This window comes from Ciona intestinalis, chromosome 14 (genome assembly GCF_000224145.3).
Source record: "Ciona intestinalis chromosome 14, KH, whole genome shotgun sequence".
Taxonomy (NCBI): domain Eukaryota; kingdom Metazoa; phylum Chordata; class Ascidiacea; order Phlebobranchia; family Cionidae; genus Ciona; species Ciona intestinalis.
The window spans coordinates 3,381,863-3,402,066 of NC_020179.2; the positions used below are offsets into that span (position 1 = coordinate 3,381,863).

The 20,204-nt window shown below is 37.2% G+C and overlaps 2 protein-coding genes across 3 annotated transcripts in view; one reads left to right on the top strand and one right to left on the bottom strand.

The window, feature by feature from the left end:
- Positions 1-4,249: 4,249 nt before the first annotated feature.
- Positions 4,250-8,875, top strand: cdx (transcription factor protein). Of its 2 annotated transcripts, none has more exons than XM_009862513.3 (2): positions 4,250-5,186; positions 8,108-8,875. In XM_009862513.3, exons 1-2 carry the CDS (start codon positions 4,562-4,564, stop codon positions 8,662-8,664), a joined length of 1,182 nt encoding a protein of 393 aa, XP_009860815.1. In that variant the 5' UTR covers positions 4,250-4,561; the 3' UTR covers positions 8,665-8,875.
- A 2,171-nt stretch (positions 8,876-11,046) lies between these two features.
- LOC100176607 (WD repeat-containing protein 17) overlaps positions 11,047-20,204 on the bottom strand; it is a 15,866-nt gene continuing 6,708 nt past the window's right edge. Inside the window, 16 exon segments of the mRNA XM_026837465.1 lie at positions 11,047-11,780; positions 12,005-12,254; positions 12,612-12,816; positions 13,120-13,257; positions 13,938-14,086; positions 14,258-14,358; positions 14,785-14,908; positions 15,288-15,403; positions 15,670-15,781; positions 16,145-16,359; positions 16,654-16,779; positions 17,150-17,277; positions 17,583-17,732; positions 18,243-18,445; positions 18,914-19,078; positions 19,680-19,766. Of these exon segments, the coding sequence (XP_026693266.1) occupies positions 11,661-11,780; positions 12,005-12,254; positions 12,612-12,816; positions 13,120-13,257; positions 13,938-14,086; positions 14,258-14,358; positions 14,785-14,908; positions 15,288-15,403; positions 15,670-15,781; positions 16,145-16,359; positions 16,654-16,779; positions 17,150-17,277; positions 17,583-17,732; positions 18,243-18,445; positions 18,914-19,078; positions 19,680-19,766 (2,389 nt within the window). The 3' untranslated portion in view covers positions 11,047-11,660.

Consider the following 20,204-nt stretch of genomic DNA (forward strand, 5'->3'; position numbering starts at 1 on the left):
CATACCAGACAAAGATATAAGCGACTTTTTAATGCCGTAATACTGACTATTCTTTTTTTCATGTATAATACAGGGAAGGCGGGACACCTTTGTATTTTATTCCTTGCCCCGTTTAGAAGTAAACAAAAAAACATTCAAAGAAATATAAAACCGTATCTTCACGACTCCCACAGACCGTTGTTAATTATCTAAAACTCTATGAAGATATTTGGATATTATGTGCTCAATGTGTCCCGTCTTTCCCCACCCTGCTGTATGACAAAATCATTGCCACTGTTACGACATTACTGTATATATATATAAAAGTGCGTACAAAATGTTACTTCAAAAAGTAATAATCAAAATCCTTAAATAAAAGTATAGCCCTGTATTCTAACGTTAATAATTTTCATTATATGCCATATATGGTATGTTTGTCGAAACTAAGCAATAACTATACCTGTTGTTCTGCAGCTTTTCTGCTGCAAAAATGCGCTAACGGATGGCGATTCAAAGTTTCGCGCTGGACCTTTCGGGTCAAATTTTCCACGTAGAACTTCGCAGGTGAATTACGACGTGCTACGCGACGATTTGTGACGTCACAATGGCCGAACGCTTTAAATCACGCGCTCGTAAAAAATCACCTGCGAATTTTGAAATGATATACTGCTTGTCGTGTCCAACGCTTACGTTTAAAAACTCTTTTTCTTATTTTTTTTATTTTCGTTGTTGAAAATTTTTGTTTTTTTATTAGTATACCCTTATTTTGTCATATTATTTTCTACGTGGGTGAGGTCCTACTGAGATTGAGGGTTGAGTTGGACCGTTACACAGACACCTAGAACGCTACAACCCATTTATTAATACACACTATATAACAAATTATAGAAAAACAGAAATAGAACTCAGTTTCTATAGTCTCCGTTAAACGTTACGTCATCAAAGCATACGTCATCAAAGTTGACGTCATCAAAGTGAAAGTTATTTACGGTAAAGCTCAACCTGAAACGAGCGGCTCGTGCCGAATAATGTTTATTATGACGTAATAAACACGTCTAGAATTTGTTAGCATGCGGTGTAATTGCCTCGACGTGCTTTTATCTAAAAACGCGAAAGCGACGTTATGTTTAATGAACAAACAGATTAGGTATGCCCGTAAGCTTGACTTTTAAAGAGAGCGTTTCAGAAAAACGTTTGATTTTAGTTCGTCTGCAATGATTTTACTGTCTAAATCAGATTTGCGAAACCCAAATAAAGAGGTAAATACAAATACACCACGCAAGTTTAAAACAAATCAATAGAATTTGCGCTGCGTTTGAACAATCAACGTTATTCGAGGGAAAAAATTGAACAATAACGTTATTCGAGGGAAAAATTTAATCAATCCTTCATTTTTTTAACCAAAAAAAAACATTTCACCAAAAAAATAAAACCTTAAAACGGGAACAAAATAAACGCAGTAAGGACTGTACATACAGCTTGTCGTCTGTTTTTCATTTATTTCATTAAAAGCTGGAGACCCGATCATATGACAGCTGAGCTTTGTAAGTTACCTGTGTGGTATAAGAGGAAATGTATTGTAATACAACATCGGTTCGGGAAGTTTGGGTTCGTTTCTCACGGTCGACCCTTCGCCGCTTCCGCACATTCGCTCCCGTGACGTCATATCTGCTCCTGTGACGTCACACTGCGATCGGAACCGCTTCGTCCGCCATTTTCCCACCGGTGTAGACCCTAGTGATGTAACAATAGTAAGACAATGGAAATGAAGTTTCTTCAAGAAGCACCGCGCCCGCACGCGTTGCGTTATTATGACGTAACAATGCGGTCAACTACGTCACACACACCGCGTCGCGTCCAGCAAGCGTACCTTCCTGCGCGTTGTCGAACTAAAAATGATCAATATAAGTTTCCTATATTCTATTCATGCAAAACCACGGGAGTGAAAATCAAACGCGGCCGAAAACTTAAAGGTAAAACAAATGAAACAATGGCGGATTTTTTCCTACGTAATCGAATATAAGCAGGCGTGGTAATAGGAGCGTATTCATTGCATACGGTCTTGCTATCAATCTAGTCTACTTAGTTTTATATCGAAAGCTAGATTTGCACTTCCCAGCTTCCTTTCACATTATGGCAGCTCTGATTCGGCGTGATGACGTCACATTGGCCATGACGTCACAGTATGACGTAGGATAGGTGTCGGTTGAGAATTCATAACATGACAATTCGATGTTTGGCGCGAAAAGCGAAAGACAGAGAAAGTACTTTGAAGTCGAGTAAGCGATCGTTTGCAGAGTATTGTTACGCATGTAAGGGCATTGTGACGTAACAGTTACTTCTGTAGGCGACGCGAAATTTTTAAAGAGTGTAGGATTTTGTAAAACATATATAGTATATATATGCTTAAATATATATAGTACAGTGAGGTAAGATAGATTATGTTAGCACGTATAATATTCCATATTTGCTAATCGTGTTTTCAACAATTAACGACGCTGTTTTAGAGCCATGAGGTTACAGGATATAATTTTGTATTTATTCTTTGTTTACTTTCAAACAGGACGATAAAGGTTTATAAAAACATGGCCCATTCTATCGCAGCCTACTATATATTTCAGTTATAAGGTTAACCGGACTACACAGTTTTAAATAGAAATGTAGAGATTTTTAGACAAGCGAGTAATAAATCAGTTTTAACTTGGTGTTATAAAACGAAACTTCATTTTTTTCATTGCTTTGTGCGAGAATAGGTATCAGTAGCAAGTTAACAGAATTTAAGGTTTACAGCTGGTAAATTTACCCACGTATTTACATATATTGTGTATAAAAAAGTAGTATGTATGGTGAAACATTCAAAGAGTTATAAAACCGTATTTTCGCGACTTCCATAGACCGTTGTTAGTTGTGTAAAACACGATCAGAATATCAAGATAGTATGTGCAAAAAATAACCCGACTTCCCCCCACCCTACTATACATCAAGTGTAATTTATAGGAGCAAAAATCAAATACCATTCGGCAGCAGTTTTAACGCGTGAAACATATATCGCTACATTGAATGCTTGCCTGGTCCGTATACCGCCAGACTGGATAAAACAACGCAAACAATACTCTATTGACCAAACAGTATCGTTTTTGCCTTGATCTGGCCGTGGAACGCTCTACACGCGATTCGAATGGAAATTATTTGTACAGAGTGTTGTGATGGTTTGGTAATGTTAAGATTTTGGGGGGTAGTAGTTAATGTAATTAAATATGCTGATAAAATATGTTCATATTTTTTTAATTTAAATATTATTTATTGAATTTGGTAAGTTATGTCTTTAAAAGGGACAAGGTTTTAACAACGGTCTATGAGAGCCGAGGATACGGTTATATAATTCTTTATACCTTGCTTGTTTACTGGTAAATGGGACGAGAAAAATGAATCAAAGGTGTCCCACATTCCCTCAAACTACCATAGCTTGCTAAAAAAGTTAAACAGAGTGTAATTTTCAAAGTCGTTTTCTAGTTTTTTTGATTTTCTCCCATTTTTGATCGCTATTGAGAAAATGTATGACTCAAGTTTACTGTAAGTCCGTATCATGCCTATTTAGCGGAACTTCTTTGTAACATTTCGTACTCTACATATACTTAACAGTTGTAAGCGAAATAGAGACTGTTAGATTACAGTCCTGAAACAGTAATCGCAACATCAGAGATACAACAGTGTCAACAAATAAAGAGCATTATTTGGCGAGCGCCAATCAAACAGTCGGCAATGGCGGGCGAACGATTTCAAACGTTTTTGAAAACAAAAGAAAGTGTTTGGAAATTTCGAATCGAAAATCGCTCAATCTTTGTTTCGGCCTTGCGAACTTTGGGCCCCTCGTTTGTTACGAAACTGCTACGTAATAATCATAATTATTCGGTCAGCGCGTGTCCTTTGCGGTGCACCCGCGCGGCAAGGTAGACTTTGAGGTAACGGCTGCGAGATTGGGGGGTAGGTGTTTCGTACAATTCTCGTCACGACCGAGGACCTGTACGAAAATGTCGTCTATTGGGTCATGAAGAGGTTATTTATTGGGCAGTGTGCTGTGAGAAGGCGATCGTTATATCACCGTACAGTACAGTCTCGGTCAGTCGTTCGGTCACTGCGCCATTTTACAAACCGGCAGAGCTAGTATAAGGACAGGCAGGCGAAAAAAAGAAAAAAGCGAGCTGTACAAGCCAGTCGCATGTATAGTCCAAGGTTACTCAGTGTAAATTGAACCTCGCATGGTACAGAGCAGTTTTATTGGTCGGTACACAAAGCCTGGCCGTCATTAAGTTATATTAAAAGCAGCAGGTTGTAAATTAAGGAGTAACATGCCTTTCCGGAGTTATGTTACAAATAAAGATTTCGTAAATCAGTTACAAAGCAATTACTAAAATCGCGCAACTACAGAAGTTATAACATAAATCTCAGGCACTTAAGATTATAATTTAATTTAGATTCGTATTAGGTTCATCAGCCATTTGAAACTTTTGCCAAGGAAACTTTTGTGATTCTTGAGCGTTTTGTTCGCAAGAAGACTGCAACCATTGATGAGAAACGCACAATGTTATGTTATGCAATTGACCAGCAGAAATCAAGCATAGGACAACCCACTAACATGTACCGCAACCCCACCCCGGACCCGAACCCATCCCCTACCAGCAACCAGGGATTTTTCCAAACTTACCCACCGAAAGAAGACCACGGCAGATATCCGGTACCTAACTATGGTATCCCCCAACCCCACGCTTCAACTGCTGATCCATTTTACCCCAGCAGTTTAGGGGGCGAGTATGGGTCCCAGTTTCCAGCCCCACCACCGCCCCATCTTGACGCCGCAAATTGGGGGCCTCCCGTGACGTATTCGGGGGCTAATTTTGCCCCAATGATGAATTCAACATGGGACATGAATTCGAACTTTCATCCGACCCACCACCCCATAATAAGCAGTGCAGGACCGACATACCAACTTCCTACAAACCTATCCCCAACATCAGCGGTGAATGGCGACGGGAGCCCCGGGTCGGTTCCGACCACTTTGACGGGGATTGAGTGCTTCTCAACCCCGCCGGAGATGCATGGAGCGCCCGGTCTACCTCCGCTGCATGCGTCGCAGATTCCACCGGCACAGCGAAGGCCGTATGAGTGGATAAGTAAGAACGCATATCAGAATACTCAAACCCAGCAAGGTAAGACTTTAACGAAAATTTAAACATTAAAAATTAACGCAATATTTTTTCAATATTAATTACTTAACTTCAATTTTTACTAACTAATTAAAACATAGTATTGGAATTATTACCTGTAAAAAAATAAATAATATTATAAAAAATCTTCGTAAAAAATCGGGAAATAAATCGTCCAATCACGGCCGCCATTTTGTTTTGACTTGAATTCAAAACAAGCGCTTCATCGCGACGATTTATGACATCATAAACGGGCCATTACAATTTAAGCCAAGAGTTGGCAAAGTTTAATTAGACTTTCGCTTCGAGCCGGCAGTGTTACGTCACAATCAAAACACCCGGATGACAAACGGGCTTAATTACGTCACAATTAAATGCACTGCCTTATAATGTGTGCCTGGGTAAAGCGGCGTTTCAAACGATTGTTACTACGTCACATAGGACATTGTTTGCGTAACAAACGTAGGTTTATTTATTTTATTGAACGCCAGTTACACGGAAGCTGTTAGGTATTCGCACAACATGCGTTCGTCTTTGGGCGGCGCTTTTACATTTGACAAATTTGACAACATAATCTTAATTAAAGGATTTTTATTCGGGAAAAAATACGAGTTTTGCGAAGCATTGTTATGTGTATAGTTGCTATTTTCGTAAGATTTACATGGGAATTCGATTTGTAGCTGTTTTATAAATCAATTCTTATACCATTTAATTGCGTACACTGACGTTTCGACGTCCTGTATGGGCCGTTTTAACCAGGGTGATAAATGACAATTTAAAGCGCAAAATAATAGTACGTTGAAGTTAAGGAATATGCACGTATAATTTACTACACCAACAGTATGCATATTAGGATCGGGTGTTTTATGTTGTTCAAATTCACGGCCAAAGCTTAACGACTGATTTATAATGTACACGAAATGACGTTGCAATTAACAGCGGCGCCGGTGCCTTTGATCAGGGTAAAAATGACGACCGGGAAAACGCTTCTGTCCGCCTTGCTAACTGCTAAATTAAAGCGCCGATCAAATACACACTAAGCCTGATGTTACTTAGCTGTCTGTCGCCTATGTTTCGTAACATACGTTGAAAGTGCCGCTTATTTGCACAGCGCAAAACAAATACTTGGATCCTTGTTCTTTTCAAGTGATGTTTACTATGTCCACGCCTCCCGTTATTTGATTGACAGTTAGGGAATAATTTTGGAAATTTTTTAAGAGGAAAAAATTATGGAAAAATAAAATTTATTTTAACAGATAAAATGTTCTTTTCTGGCTAATTTGATATCTGCATAATTTTTAAGAAAAAAAATATTTTACTGCCATTTATAATATAGCAGGGCTGGGGAAAAGGGGGTATTTAAATATTCTGTTTGTGTTTTAACAATTAACATCGCGCTATGGGAGTCGTGAGGAAGCGGTTTTATGCTTCTTTAAAAGTTTTTTGTTTACTGCCAAATGGGACGAGAAAATAGAATAAAATGGCGCCCTATCTCCCCCCTACTGTACAACACTTTGTTGCAATAGAGCTAGAAATAACATCTGGTATACATGGAAGCATTTCCGTAATTAACGTCACAATGACCGTTGTTACGTATGTGCGAACGGCGCCATCCTTGGCAAGCATAACAAGCAATAAAGCAAGGAAATTTCCCGGTGCGAAAATAAGCCTTGTATCATTTTGATGTCTGTATTGGGAAAGATGGGGTAGCGTTTTATTCGCTTTTCTTATTCCAGTTAGTAGTAAATAAAGAATATTTACAAAATATATAACAGTAACCTCACGACTCCCATATAGACCGTTGTTATTTTTTTTATTTTCGGGATGTCGGAATATTTCGGATCATTTCGTGTAATTCCGGATGATTCACAAACCAATCATAAAGATACAAATATGTTCCCTATATCGAACAGAGACCAAAACGCCCGAAGAGTACGATTTAACGCTGAAATACTTTCGTTGTTTTTTTTAGAAGGGTGAAAGTTTTGTTTTCAAATTCTTTTTGTCTTTGATAATCTCTTTTGCTCTTTGATCTTGCTAAAACCGCTATTTTCGTTTGCTCTAATGGATGCGAACGAAGCCCGCAGCCCTGCAGCTGCAATTAAGCGTCGGGCTCGTAAAACACCGTGCATTGTGCAAGAATAGGCGTCTTTTTGTGACGTGTACAATGTGCGGCTGACGAACAGTTGCCACGGCGGCAATAAAAACCCGGAGTGGACGCTCGAGCTCGTAAACGCTGCTTTACGAGCGTCTCAGTCCGTGTGAATATAAGAAACAGAACCAGAACTACCACGTGACTGCGCTACGAGGATCGATGTCAGAATGGCGAGCGGTACATTGTGACATCATAATTACGACGGCTGTAACAATTACAGCTCACCGTATAAAAGCTTCGAATATTAAATGAACTTCGATCCCTAAACTGGTGGTCACGTGGTGCGCGCGTCTTCAATTATTTACTCAAGCGTGAATGGGGACCAATAATGGACAACTCCGGGCTAAATCTGATGTCCTATCGCATAACCATTGTCGAACCTTATAGATTAAAAAGGGGGCCAGAAAATAATCTAGTTTTATTACAAACTGTAATTCTAGATTGCTTTTTAGATAAATAAACCTTAAAATGAAACAATTACAAAATCGATTTGGAATTTTGTGAACAGGCAAAACCACAAGAGTATAGCAACAATTTACCTTAAATAAAATGAACAAGTTTACCAACGGAATTATACCAACTTCATATTACAGTAGTGAATAAAATAAATTAATGGATAAATTGTACTTATTTATCCTTACTTGGCGGGCAACGACGGTCGTCATAACCCGTATTTTCTAGTCAGTTTGAATACTAACATTTTAGCCCATATATTCCTATGACAAATTTGCTTTCATTTTATATAACATATTTTAACTTTTTTCAGTAGGCAAAACGCGAACTAAGGACAAATACAGAGTAGTGTATTCGGATCATCAAAGGCTCGAACTGGAAAAAGAGTTTCGTTTTAGTCGTTACATCACGATACGACGAAAAGCTGAGCTCGCCGGACTGCTTTGCTTAAGCGAACGTCAGATCAAAATCTGGTTCCAGAACCGCAGAGCAAAAGAACGGAAAGCGACGAAAAAAACTGGCGAACCGTCCAAAGATTTTGACAAGGACGAAGCTGAAGCAGCCGATGATGACATCACGGATCACCCTATGACGTCATCGCCGATCCAGCACATGCAGAGTGGCTGCCAGTATATTCCACCCGATTTATCTCGCGATCACGGGATTTTGGAGTCGCGAGATGGCGGTATAGCGCACGCGTCGTTTTACGAAATGCCCCAGCACGGAACAATGAACTATACGCAACTGAATCCAATGGATATCAAGCCCATCATTCCAACCGAAGCCCATCGCTCTCTCTCGTCCACTAGCGATGACGTAACGCACGGGCAACCCGTGATGACGTCATCACACGGCAACGGAAATGACGTTTGATGACGTCACACTGCACGCAGCGCGATATTGCAATAGTTACCTCTGTATTTATTCGTTGTTCGCACGGGGCGTTAAAAACGTTCTCGGGACATTTTCGCGTCGATTTTTTCCTGAACATTGCCGTTTTCTTTAACGTCAGTATATCGTATATGCATACAAGCTATTCCACCCTAACACTTGCTAATAAAAGCGTTAGAGGACGCCGGAACTACAGCTCAGTCATATAGAACCTCGCCAAATCAGTTAGTATATAGAAACACCGAAACAAGGTATTGCAGTAGTGAAATAAAACTCGCTTGTTCGGTCAGCTTTAATACAAAAATGACAGCCCTTATGCAGGATACATTTCCACTTCCTATATCACTGCAGGTGGTTTTAAACTAAAACGTTTTAGATAAAAATCGTATCCTACCTATATGGGCTGTTATGTTTGTATTGAAACATGTCAATACCTTCAGTAGCGGCTACACCATAAACCACTATAGTTACCGTAGGAAAGGGAAAGACACCTATAGCACATTAAATCTAAATATCCTGTTCGTGTTTTCATCAATCAACAACGGTCTGTAGCAGTCGTGAGGATACGGTTTTATAATTTTTAGAATGTTATTTGTTTACTACCAAATGAGACGAAAAAAAATAGAATAAAAAGATATCCCTATCTTCCCCCACCTACTTTATAAAGATCAAATAAAATTCGACCTTTTCTAGTCAGTTATAAACGACTACGAACAGCACGACTGTATAAGAGTGAATAGTTATAAATCCTACGCTCAAGTTGCATTCTTACTCTGCAGGCAGACAAGCACTTTTCGCAACAACGCTTTTCGTTAACGGTAGCAGCAAACACACAATGAAATTGGGTAAAAAACATACAGTAATATTAGTAACTTACCTAAACATACATTCTTCTTCACCCAAATTCCAGATGTACTTCTTATACTGTGAGTTCAATAAACCTAAAACTGCATTGATAACAGTTACACCTCGCGTAACACAAATGCATTGGAATTAAACTACACAACAGCGAGCAGGAATTTGCGAGAAGCGGGGAAATAATAATTAAGCACACGTCGCAGGGCGACCTGATGTTATTGCTCTATAAAGAACGTAAGAGTTGCGTAGTTATACAGACTGAAATAATATTGAGAAAAATATCGTTTTTTGACATATTGTTAAATTACTGTATCTTGATAATGCTTAGACTTATATTTGTTTATTTTCTTTTGTTTCTATATACCGTATGGTCAGAACGTAATAGTTATAATTACATTAGAATGAATGTAACTTATAAATTTTGCCTGGCGTGGCGGAAACAGTCTTTAAAACACGGGTGCTCTAAATGCCCAGGGACACATTTGCCCACAAAGGTGGTAGCGTCAAGCTTTGATCCCAGTACCTTTACGTTGTAAGCAAGCGCATAAACGCCGATTTGCTTGAGTTTAATTGTACCAACGTTTCGTCTTTCAAATACTTTATTCTTTTCAATCAAAAATATTTATTCTACGGCAAAAATTCTGACGCTATTACTTTTTTAAAATTTTCGTTGCAATTAAACCTAAACTAATTTGTTCGTGTTTGTTCATTTATTATAAATATGGCGAATTACAAAATAGGAATATCAATTAAAGTTGAGAGAGCAGACGTGTTTACACGACATCGTCAATTTACAACATTGATAACGTGTAAGTGGTGCAAAAAATAAATCAACTATTTTTCCGTGAATACATAACATGCATAGTACTGTGGGGTAAGATGGGATACCGATAGCACCGAAACCCATATTTCGTTTAAACAATTAACGCTCTTTTAAAGTCGCGGGGCTACGGTTATACAAATCTGTAAATATTCTTTGTTTACTACAATATGGAACATAAAATAGATAAAAAAAACATGTTCCATTTTACCCCACCCTACTATGTGTCAAAATGACTACTGTATTAGTTTCAGGTTTAAATTAATTAAAAATATAAAGTTTAAATTAACCGTGCACTACAACGCATAATGTGCTGTACATAATACTGGTATGAGTAATTAGAACAGTGGGTAATATACCAAAGTACAGAATATGAATAACCATGCATATAAGAATTAAATAGAATAAATACATAAGTGTACCGATTGAGTGATTAAAATACACATAATAATGCTTTGGTGTTCTAATGTGTTTCTATTAAAATTTGTTTTATGTTGTTAAATTTTTTTTTTATGTTGTTAAATTTTACCCTAAAAATTGGGGGCGTTTACAACGTTAGCATTCTTATAGTTTAAACAGAAGAAAAAAACTTGGCTAAAAATGAGGTGTCTAGAAATTTGTGCAATACCAAACAAAATATTTGGTAATATAAATCAGGTTAAGAACATACGTATTTAAATAAAATGTTAAAAACATTAGTTAACAGAATATAATATAGAGTAATTGGAATGTTTAAAAAAATGTTTTTTTAGCAATAATTGATTTAAAAAACAATGTTTTTTACCCTAAAATGTTATAAAATATTGTAAAAAAATGAAGATTATTTGCCATTTGTACACAGAATGCTCTGCAACAAAATACCAATAGTGTTGAATAGGGATATCAATGTATCAATGTGTGCAAAAAGGTTGATGCTTTGTGTGTATATGGCATTGTGGGGATAGGTGTTCCAAACACTTAACGGACATTGCTCTAACCCAGTGGTCACTAATGGGTTGTAGCACCCTGGGTGTTGGGGTAATGGGCCAACTCTGGCCTAAATCTCAGGTCCCATGTCATACCATGCTGTAGGACCTCACCCACATAGAATAGAATATAAATATACAAATACTTAATTGTTTCAATGTTTTGGGGTCAGTTAAACAGATTAGATGGAACTTTTAATTAAGGTATAACAAAAGTTATCATATAATTTCAATGTAAAAAAATGCACGGCTATTTTTGGGGTAAAGCTAAACTGTTTCACAATCCTTAAATTCAGTGTTTTCCGGGTAAGTTTTCAGTGTTGCGTGTCAAAATTTTAAAACGGACATATTCGAGCGCCGGAACCTGTTGGCGAAAACTGGTTCACTTTTGCCCACATGAGGGCCTCATTGAGCGAAAGAACAGATCGGCCGTCTTCGAGAAAAAAAGGAGCGCCCTGGGTAAAATAAAACTGAATATAAAATTTGGTTAATGTAGAATTTTTTTGGCTCATTTAAAAAAATTAGTGGCTGAGAATTTTTCTGGTTATACATAATATTAAAATTATGTCATAACATCTGTAGTAATTCGTAAGCAGGCATGAGGTGTTTGAAACAGAACAACTGTGTTATAATGACTGTGGTTGAGTGAGGATAAATAAGGTTATTCCTTTTTTCTCACATTGATTTGTTTCCCTGATATAGTAGATACATGAACGTCTGAATGCGAGGGTAAATTCGACCCGTCAACCACTGCTACCCCTCTCATGCATGACCGAGTTTCTTCACCCGCTCGGCGGCGCATACGAGTGATGACATCACTCTCGATGACATCATCAGACATGTTCACCCATGCGTGTAGTTCATCTTGTATAGACGAGGGTAGGATAGGAAATGAGCTGTCATTGTTGTGGCACAGATCGCACATAGACCTGAAAATTGGGTTTAAATGAATGCATGTAACTTTTTACCCTCACATGGTAGGGCAATGACAGTCATTATAACACGGGTGTTCGGTTTTATACAGCTCGTGCCCCTTATGAGTTACCGCGTATGTAACTTTGTAAATGATTATTTGTTGTAGAATATGCATGGCTGACAACATTAGGTGTTTTGTATACGCACGCAAAGGATACGCACGCCCACAATTGTACAAGCATTAGGAAACTTAAACCAAGTACTGCTAAGGATATGTTTGAAACGGAACACCTGTGTTATGACGACTGTAGTTTCCCAGCCACACAAGGATAAAGCAAGTTAAATTTATTGACTCATTTAAACATCCTTACTTTGCATGCTGTAATAAAGGCTTCACAATTTCTGTATATTCCCTCCTTAAAGCAAGATGTGCTCCAATATAAGCAGAGAAAGTTAAAAGTTTAACTCGCAGGGTTTTGTTCGACTGTTGTTTTAACACGGATGACCGCACACACAAACACGCTTCTGATTCGTCGAGAATATCGTCAACTGTCCACGACGCGTTGTTCATTTTGTCTATGATGTCATAACCATAATTTGTCTAAGATGCCATAAGCATAATTTGTCTATGATGTCATAAGGGTAAAGTTAGGGGTGTTCGGGGTCACTATCACCCTAACTTTTGAAATATCGGTGATACATATGTTTAAGCACCCTAGATTTAAACATAAATCTCTTTTCACCTGTTGTTAAAAAATATACATTTTTTCTGTTTTATAAAATTCCATTTTTTGACATAAGTTATTTGTGCTATGTTAGGCTACAATAACTTTGTGTTACTTAAGACCAATAGTACAAAGCAAATACATCACAACATACTTGTTAACAATTGAAGTGATAATTCTAATCCGTTCTGAGGTTGATTACTTAATAAATAACATTTCATTGCTTGTAGAATATCTCCCCTGCTCTCTTCTGCCACCGCTTGGTTGGTATATTCAGCAGGAGTTAACAATCCTAAACAATATTGTTCAACAAAATCATACACACTTATTGACAATTGTTTCAACCCAGTGGTCACTAATGGGTTGTCAAAATTGTCAGCCACACATAAAAACACAACAATTTCAACCCCCAAAAAACCACAAGTAACATATGTGATAACTTGTAAGCTGGCACAAGGTGCACGAAACAGAACACTCGTTACTGTCGTTGCCCCACCACGTGAGGGTAAATAAGTTGCACTTATTCATATTTTTAAATTAGTTGTATACGTTATTGCTATATATATATAGGTTACTGTAGCTGTGTAAAAGGTGTGAACGAAATCTTCTTGCATTTATTTGTTTTGTTAACACCTTTTTGTTCCTATTTATTTAACACTTTTTCTCAAAAAGATTTTACTGTAGCATGATTTAACAACTATTGTTTTTTTTTGTTTTTTTTTTTAAAGTAATTTTATCATCGCTACTGTATTTAAAGAGATAATAATTACTTGTCTCTTCGATTACGGTAGCAAAAATTGAAAAATATATGAAACGGAAAAGACAAGATATAGCTACAAAACAACAGTTGTTAAAACACGCTTACAATTAAAACATTCTCATTTAATTGGACAAAAAAAAGCGTGGTCACTACACCTAGCAGACAAACAACTATCAACAAACGTTATGTTCTGTTATAAACATGAAAATAACCTGCTAAATTATAAATTTCTTGTCGTTTGTTTTCCTCTATGACATCACAACGAGCACACAATGCATGGAGAGAGCTCCACCTAGTGTTCGTTGATACTTCGGGGTCGAAAAGCTGAAGCAACTTTATTGCGATGTCATAATCACCAGTTCTGTGATGTAACAATCAAAAGTACACCACCCTTTTTTTTAAAACCACAAATTTTGACAAAGAAAGGTCTTTAGTAAAATAGTAAAAAAATAAAAACTCTGAAACAGGATTCTAAAAGCAAATTTTTTTAATATTATAATGAAAAAAATTAGAAATAAAATAAATTTCTTACGTTTCACATTTTTGTGCCATCCATCTTGCCGCGACCCTCGTTCCATAGAAATCTCCTTTCAAGTTACGAGCGAGACAGAGAGACACCGAGAGTTTGTTGGCCTGTGATTTAGTATATAGTATTTCTATGTTACCTGGATTTTATTTCAGTTACTACCATTTGCATGAACTATATACATCTGGGTGTTGGGTAATAGGCCAATTTCACCTAAATCCCAGGGTCTCGACAAGGACCTCACCCATATAAAACAGAGGTCCTATAGTGTGGCACGCCAGGGGATTTGGGGTGTAGACCGGAGTAACTCTTTTAACTATAGATTGCCCAAAAATGCTACCTTTTAGGCTAAAAATTCCCCAAAAAATAACAAAGAGATTCTAAATACCCAATTATACATAAAATTAAAGCAGAAAAACAAACCAAAATCATACAATAAAAAAAACACACACAGAACAATAGCATAAATAACTAAATCTACCTAAACAACACAAACTAAAAAAGAAATCTTAAAAAAAATTATTTCAACCCACTTTAACAAGGCAGTTAATGGCTGAATCGAAATCATTGTTTGTTAAATAGATTGATGCAGCTTGAAAGGGGTGTGCATTGTGGTAGAACCTGTTGGCTAGCTCGCTACAACATCTTGATACTAACCTGTGATAAAACATGTGTGTCAGTAAATTGATAAATTCTGTTCGCGCTATGGCACATTTGGTGAGCATGATCAAAAGGTTACGGGTTCAAGGCTTGTTGCTGCTACAATTGTGGACTTATGTGTGTATAAGCAAGACACTTAACGGCAATTGCTCCAACCCAGTGGTCACTAATGGGTTGTCTAAGTTGCATGTGTATAAAACAGAAAACCCGTGTCCTAACAATGTTCATTTTAACCTCTGACATCACTGAGGATGGTTTTAGTTTTTAAACCGAAATGTTTAAAATAAGACAATTGAGTCATGTGGGGTGTAATACTGTGTGTATTGAAATGTAAGGGTAAACTTTTTAGTTTATTTTTTTACTTTTAAAATCTTACTCTTCTTGTATGTTGACTGTTCCCGATTCAGGGGAATTCCCGTTACAATCTCTGTCTATACAAACACTAGAGGGCATGTTTCCCTCGCTGGCACTTTGTGCGACCAGCAGTGCATCCTAGAAAAATTACATGCAAGTATATTAAACCAACGAAAAATAATTTTTTTTAAATGGATAGATGCCCAAATGTGATCTGAAGATACTACCAAAGTTTAAAAAAATGAAAAATCTTCTAAATGAAGTGAAAAAAACTTGTTGGAGAAAAATAATTTGGTCGTGCAACACAAAAAAAAGTCACCCAACTATGACAGTATAGCAGACAAAACAGATGTATAATATTTAAGTTTTCCAAGGTTTATTTCTAATTTTACGAACATATAAACCTGTAGTTCAGTTTGTGAGGTGAGGAAACGAACCGCATCGTCCACACTACCAGATGCTACAAAATATTTCACAGCGTCCTTGTTGTTTTCTTCTTCTAAAGACGCAGCATATCTGTTAATAGAATGTGAAAAATCTAAGTTATAACGAATATAGCTGTCCAGCCACACCAGAAAAAACAACAACAATATATAAATATTATTATTGAACTTGCAGAAAAATTATATTTAAAAAGTTGTTAAAATGCGAATATTTAAAATCGATCGTAAAACCTATGAACTATCCAATTTTAAAATTAAAACTGTTTTCTATTTAGTTAACATGTTACGGTATTGTTTAAAAATCTTACAGAATGAATAAGTCTGCACAAGAATTTTCTGCACTGCATTAACCAGTAACAATAGGAACTAGTAAGTTAGATGACACAGAAATACATCTATTCATAGCTTATAAACCATATATATATTAACAACCCACTTTCTAGAAAGTTCCGCCCAATATTGAGTTGAAACTGCGGGAGCCAACGAGATTGCTCTCTCCCATTGATTAAGTTGGACTAGAATCTCACAGTGCCGTTTCATGTTACCCAGCTTAAGATGAAGCTCGGCAGCGCGCAAGAGGGACTTCTCGTTCTGCCGATACCCTGTGCCGCTCTTGTACACGATCGAGTGTTCAATTTCTTGGGCATTCGACTAAAATGAAAAAATGTAAATATTTTTTATTTTGAATTTTCAAGCTAAATGTAATACTTTTTCGGTCTCCAGTATAAAAATGTTAATTTTATTTCCATGTTTTTTATATCGAAAGAGACAAAAAAGTCGGTATTATTTTGTTCCAAAGTTTAAATACCAACAGAGCCAAAAAAAGTTGCTAAATGCCTGGTAGCAGAAGTAACAAAATCTAGGTATTACTTATGCCAGTCAAAATAGATTAAAACTGTCAAAAAAAGGATTGTTTGCTTTGTATATTGTAATTTGAAAACTTACTGTTTTATATTTAGTGAGGTGTTTTCTGTGTAGAATTCCATGTTTATAGGACTTGGATAATGAAGATTCGCGCTGGCCACGAATCACACAAACTAAATCCCACAGATTTTCCAAGCGATAGGATGACTGTTGTAAAGCAAGTTTTTAAATGGTGGAATGTTTGACCTTTTAGGGACATAAAGTTTTTTAACAAATTTTCTGTTTTTGACCGACTGTCACATATAAAGGTGTTTGTGCTAGCGAAAAACAATCAATTAGACATTTGTTATTTAGATAATTTACTTTTTTATTTTGATGCCCTCTTTAAATTTTGGGAAAAAAGCGAATGAATGAATATTTTTATCTCACATGAATAGGGCAACCCCAAGGACACACACCCAAAATGGTAGCAGCATTAAGCCTTGAACCCGTAATATTTTAGCTAGAGGCAGGCATGTCAAGAATTAATTATTTTTCACTACTTAGTCACAAAATGAAGATACTCCTAAAAACTCACACAGAATAACTCCGAGAACCATCGAAGTTTGATCCAGTCGTTGTTTTTCCTCTCACTAAGTTGAGCCAGGAGTTGCTTGGACATGTTGCCCGTCAAGTGCAAAGATGTTTTATTCTTCATGGCTTGCTCTGTAGAAAATGATATATATATATAAATACGCTGTTGCTGTTAGTAAGGACGCAGCCTTACATTTTGGTGGGGGCCAAATGTTTTATGGTTGTGTTTAGGTTGAAAACAAAGCCAAGTTTACTGTTTGTGTGTTTTTTACCAATACCCTTAGGCCTTAGTGTAGAAATTGGGATAAGGGCATGGCTACTCAAAGTTACATACGTGGTAACTCAAAAGCGAACAAGCGATGTTAGAAACAAAACACCTGTGTTATAACGACTGTCGTTACACCAACGCGCGAGGATAAATAAGTAGTTAAATTAACCTGGAGTTTCCATGATCATATGGGGAGGTTCCTCTGTTAGTATCTTCAGGAAGAATATCTCTGTGAAAGGACTCAAAGACCACATGCGCAGTGTCGAGTCTCGTGATGACGTTGCAAGCAAGAATGGGTTAAGAGGGTGAGTGGCAAGTCCTGTTATAAAAAAAATTGTTTTTTCAGTTTTTTTTACTTACATTCTTTTTTTTATTGTTAATCTTATAAAAACTTGTTAAAAACTGCTAAGTCTTACATTTTTTTATGCTTTAATCATTTCAAAGATAAAATGCTACCAGTGTGGGCATGTGTGTCCTTGGGCAAGACACTTAATGGCAATTGCTCCAACCCAGTGGTCCTTTATATTTTGTTTAAATAGCCTGCTATACATTAAAAAACACATCCCAAAAAACGTATGTGGTAACTTGTAAGCTGGCACTAGGTGTATGAAACAGAACACCAGTGCTATAATGACTGTCATTGCCCTAGCACACTGTTTAAATTGACTGCCATACACTAAAAAAACACATCCCAAAAACATTAGTAGTAACTTGAAACCAGGCATGAGGTGTAGGAAGCAGGACACCTGTCCTGTGCTATAATGAGTGTCATTGCCCTAGCACACAAAATAAATCATTTTTTTTATTAAACTTGCCATGGACTACCTACCATATACATCTGCACCATGGTCATGCACAGTATCAATGCAAGTTCCACTCCTTGTGTCCCATAGCTTTAATGTGCTGTCCCATGAACCTGACGCAAGTAGATATGGCACCTCATGGTTCCATGCAAGACCACGCACATTAGATGTGTGCCCGTTTAAAACAGAAAGACAGTTTTCAGTTGTGACATCCCATACCCTGATAGTTCTGTGGTAAAAAGAGTTTTTAAAGCCTTTTCTTACTTATAGACAAAGAATTACAAGAAAAATCGCCATACACACGCTGTGGGTAAAAACTACTTGAGTAACGGTCATGGCTGCAATAACCAATTATCTATAAATCACAAAGTTCCATGGTACACTGGCCACTGCTTAGCGCCTGCCTTTAAACAAAAGGTTTTGGGTTCAAGGCTCGTCGCTGCTACCATTGTGGGCATATGTGTTCTTGGGTAAGACACTTAACGGCAATTGCTCCAACTCAGTGGTCACTAATGGGTTGTCCAAACTATCAGTCAAAAAAAATTCAAAAAGTAATCACTCTCAAAGTTACATAGATGAGAACTCATAAGCTGGCACGAGGTGTATAAAAAAGGACATGAAACAAAATGTTCTAATGACTGTCCTTGCCCCGCCACGCAAGGGTAAATAAGTTACATACATTTATATATTCACATACTTGTCATCTGAGCCTGAACAGAGGATATTTTGAATCAGTGGATTCCATCTTACATGGAAAACCTTGGCTGTATGACCTCTCAACATATGGGCGGGACCTGTGGTAGTTTTCGACATATCCCAAACTCGAGCTATTCCATCATTGCACCCTGTAGCAAGCAAGTCCCTGTTGGTAGAATGTAAAATTTGCTTTTATTTAATTTTTAGTTACATTAGTTATTAGTTACATTAGTTACATAGATGTATGTTCTATATTAAATACAAATGTGTTATAAAACGTGTGTTTTCTTATACATCAGACACACAAGGTGAATTCACATACCTCATGCTCACTGTTGAGCTATGACACGTGTGTCTTTTTATATACCAGACACACATGGTGTATTCATACACTTCATATTCGCTGTAAAGTTATACACAAGTGTCTTCTTATACACCAGACACACAAGGTAAATTCATATACCTCATGCTCATCGTGGAGTTATAACATGAGTGACTTCTTATACACCAGACACACATGGTGTTTTATACATTTCATGCTCACTGTCGAATTACAACATATGTGTTTTCTTACATCAAATACACACCGTGAATTCATATACCTCATGCTCACTGTCGAAGTTATAACATGGGTGACTTCTTATACACCAGACACACATTCATACACATCATGCTCACTGTTGAGTTATAAGATGTGTGTATTCTTATACACCTATGTAAAACACACATGGTGTATACCTTGCCATGTTAATCTATTAAGGACTTACTTATTTGTAAGTGACCATTCACAACCAAAAGCAGAATCGGGGTGATGGAATTTCTGCTGCAATTCCCCATCCAATCGACGCACAACGCTATGAAAGGACATTGTGATGTCATAATCTTACTGTAAGCCAAGCGTCAATAATTGGAAACATAAAGCCACTGAATCTGACCCAATTACAGTTAAGCTTATTTTCACATATGCTGAAGCAGCTTANCATGTATTGTCATCTGAACAAGACGCCAGTCTGTGTGAATCTCTTTGATTCCAGGCTACACAGTAAACAGTGCAGGTGCCATGCTGGAAAACAGGAAACAAAAGATAAAAATAAAACCTAAACTTTCATACAGCATTATATTATCTATCGTTCGTCCGGCGCCGTGGTATAGTGGTTAGCGCGCCTGCTTGTAACCCAGAGGTAATGGGTTCAAGGCTTGATGCTGCTACCATTGTGGGCGTATGTGTCCTTGGGCAAGAAACTTAACGGCAATTTGCTCCAACCCAGTGGTTACTAATGGGTTGTCTAAAT

What these genes read in the sequence shown, in the direction of transcription:
- cdx (XM_009862513.3), top strand. Translation starts at nt 4,562, where the DNA reads ATGTTATGTTATGCAATTGACCAGCAGAAATCAAGCATAGGACAACCC. An exon ending in GAATACTCAAACCCAGCAAG is followed by an intron (nt 5,187 to 8,107) that starts GTAAGACTTTAA and finishes TTTTTTCAGTAG; the next exon opens with GCAAAACGCGAACTAAGGAC.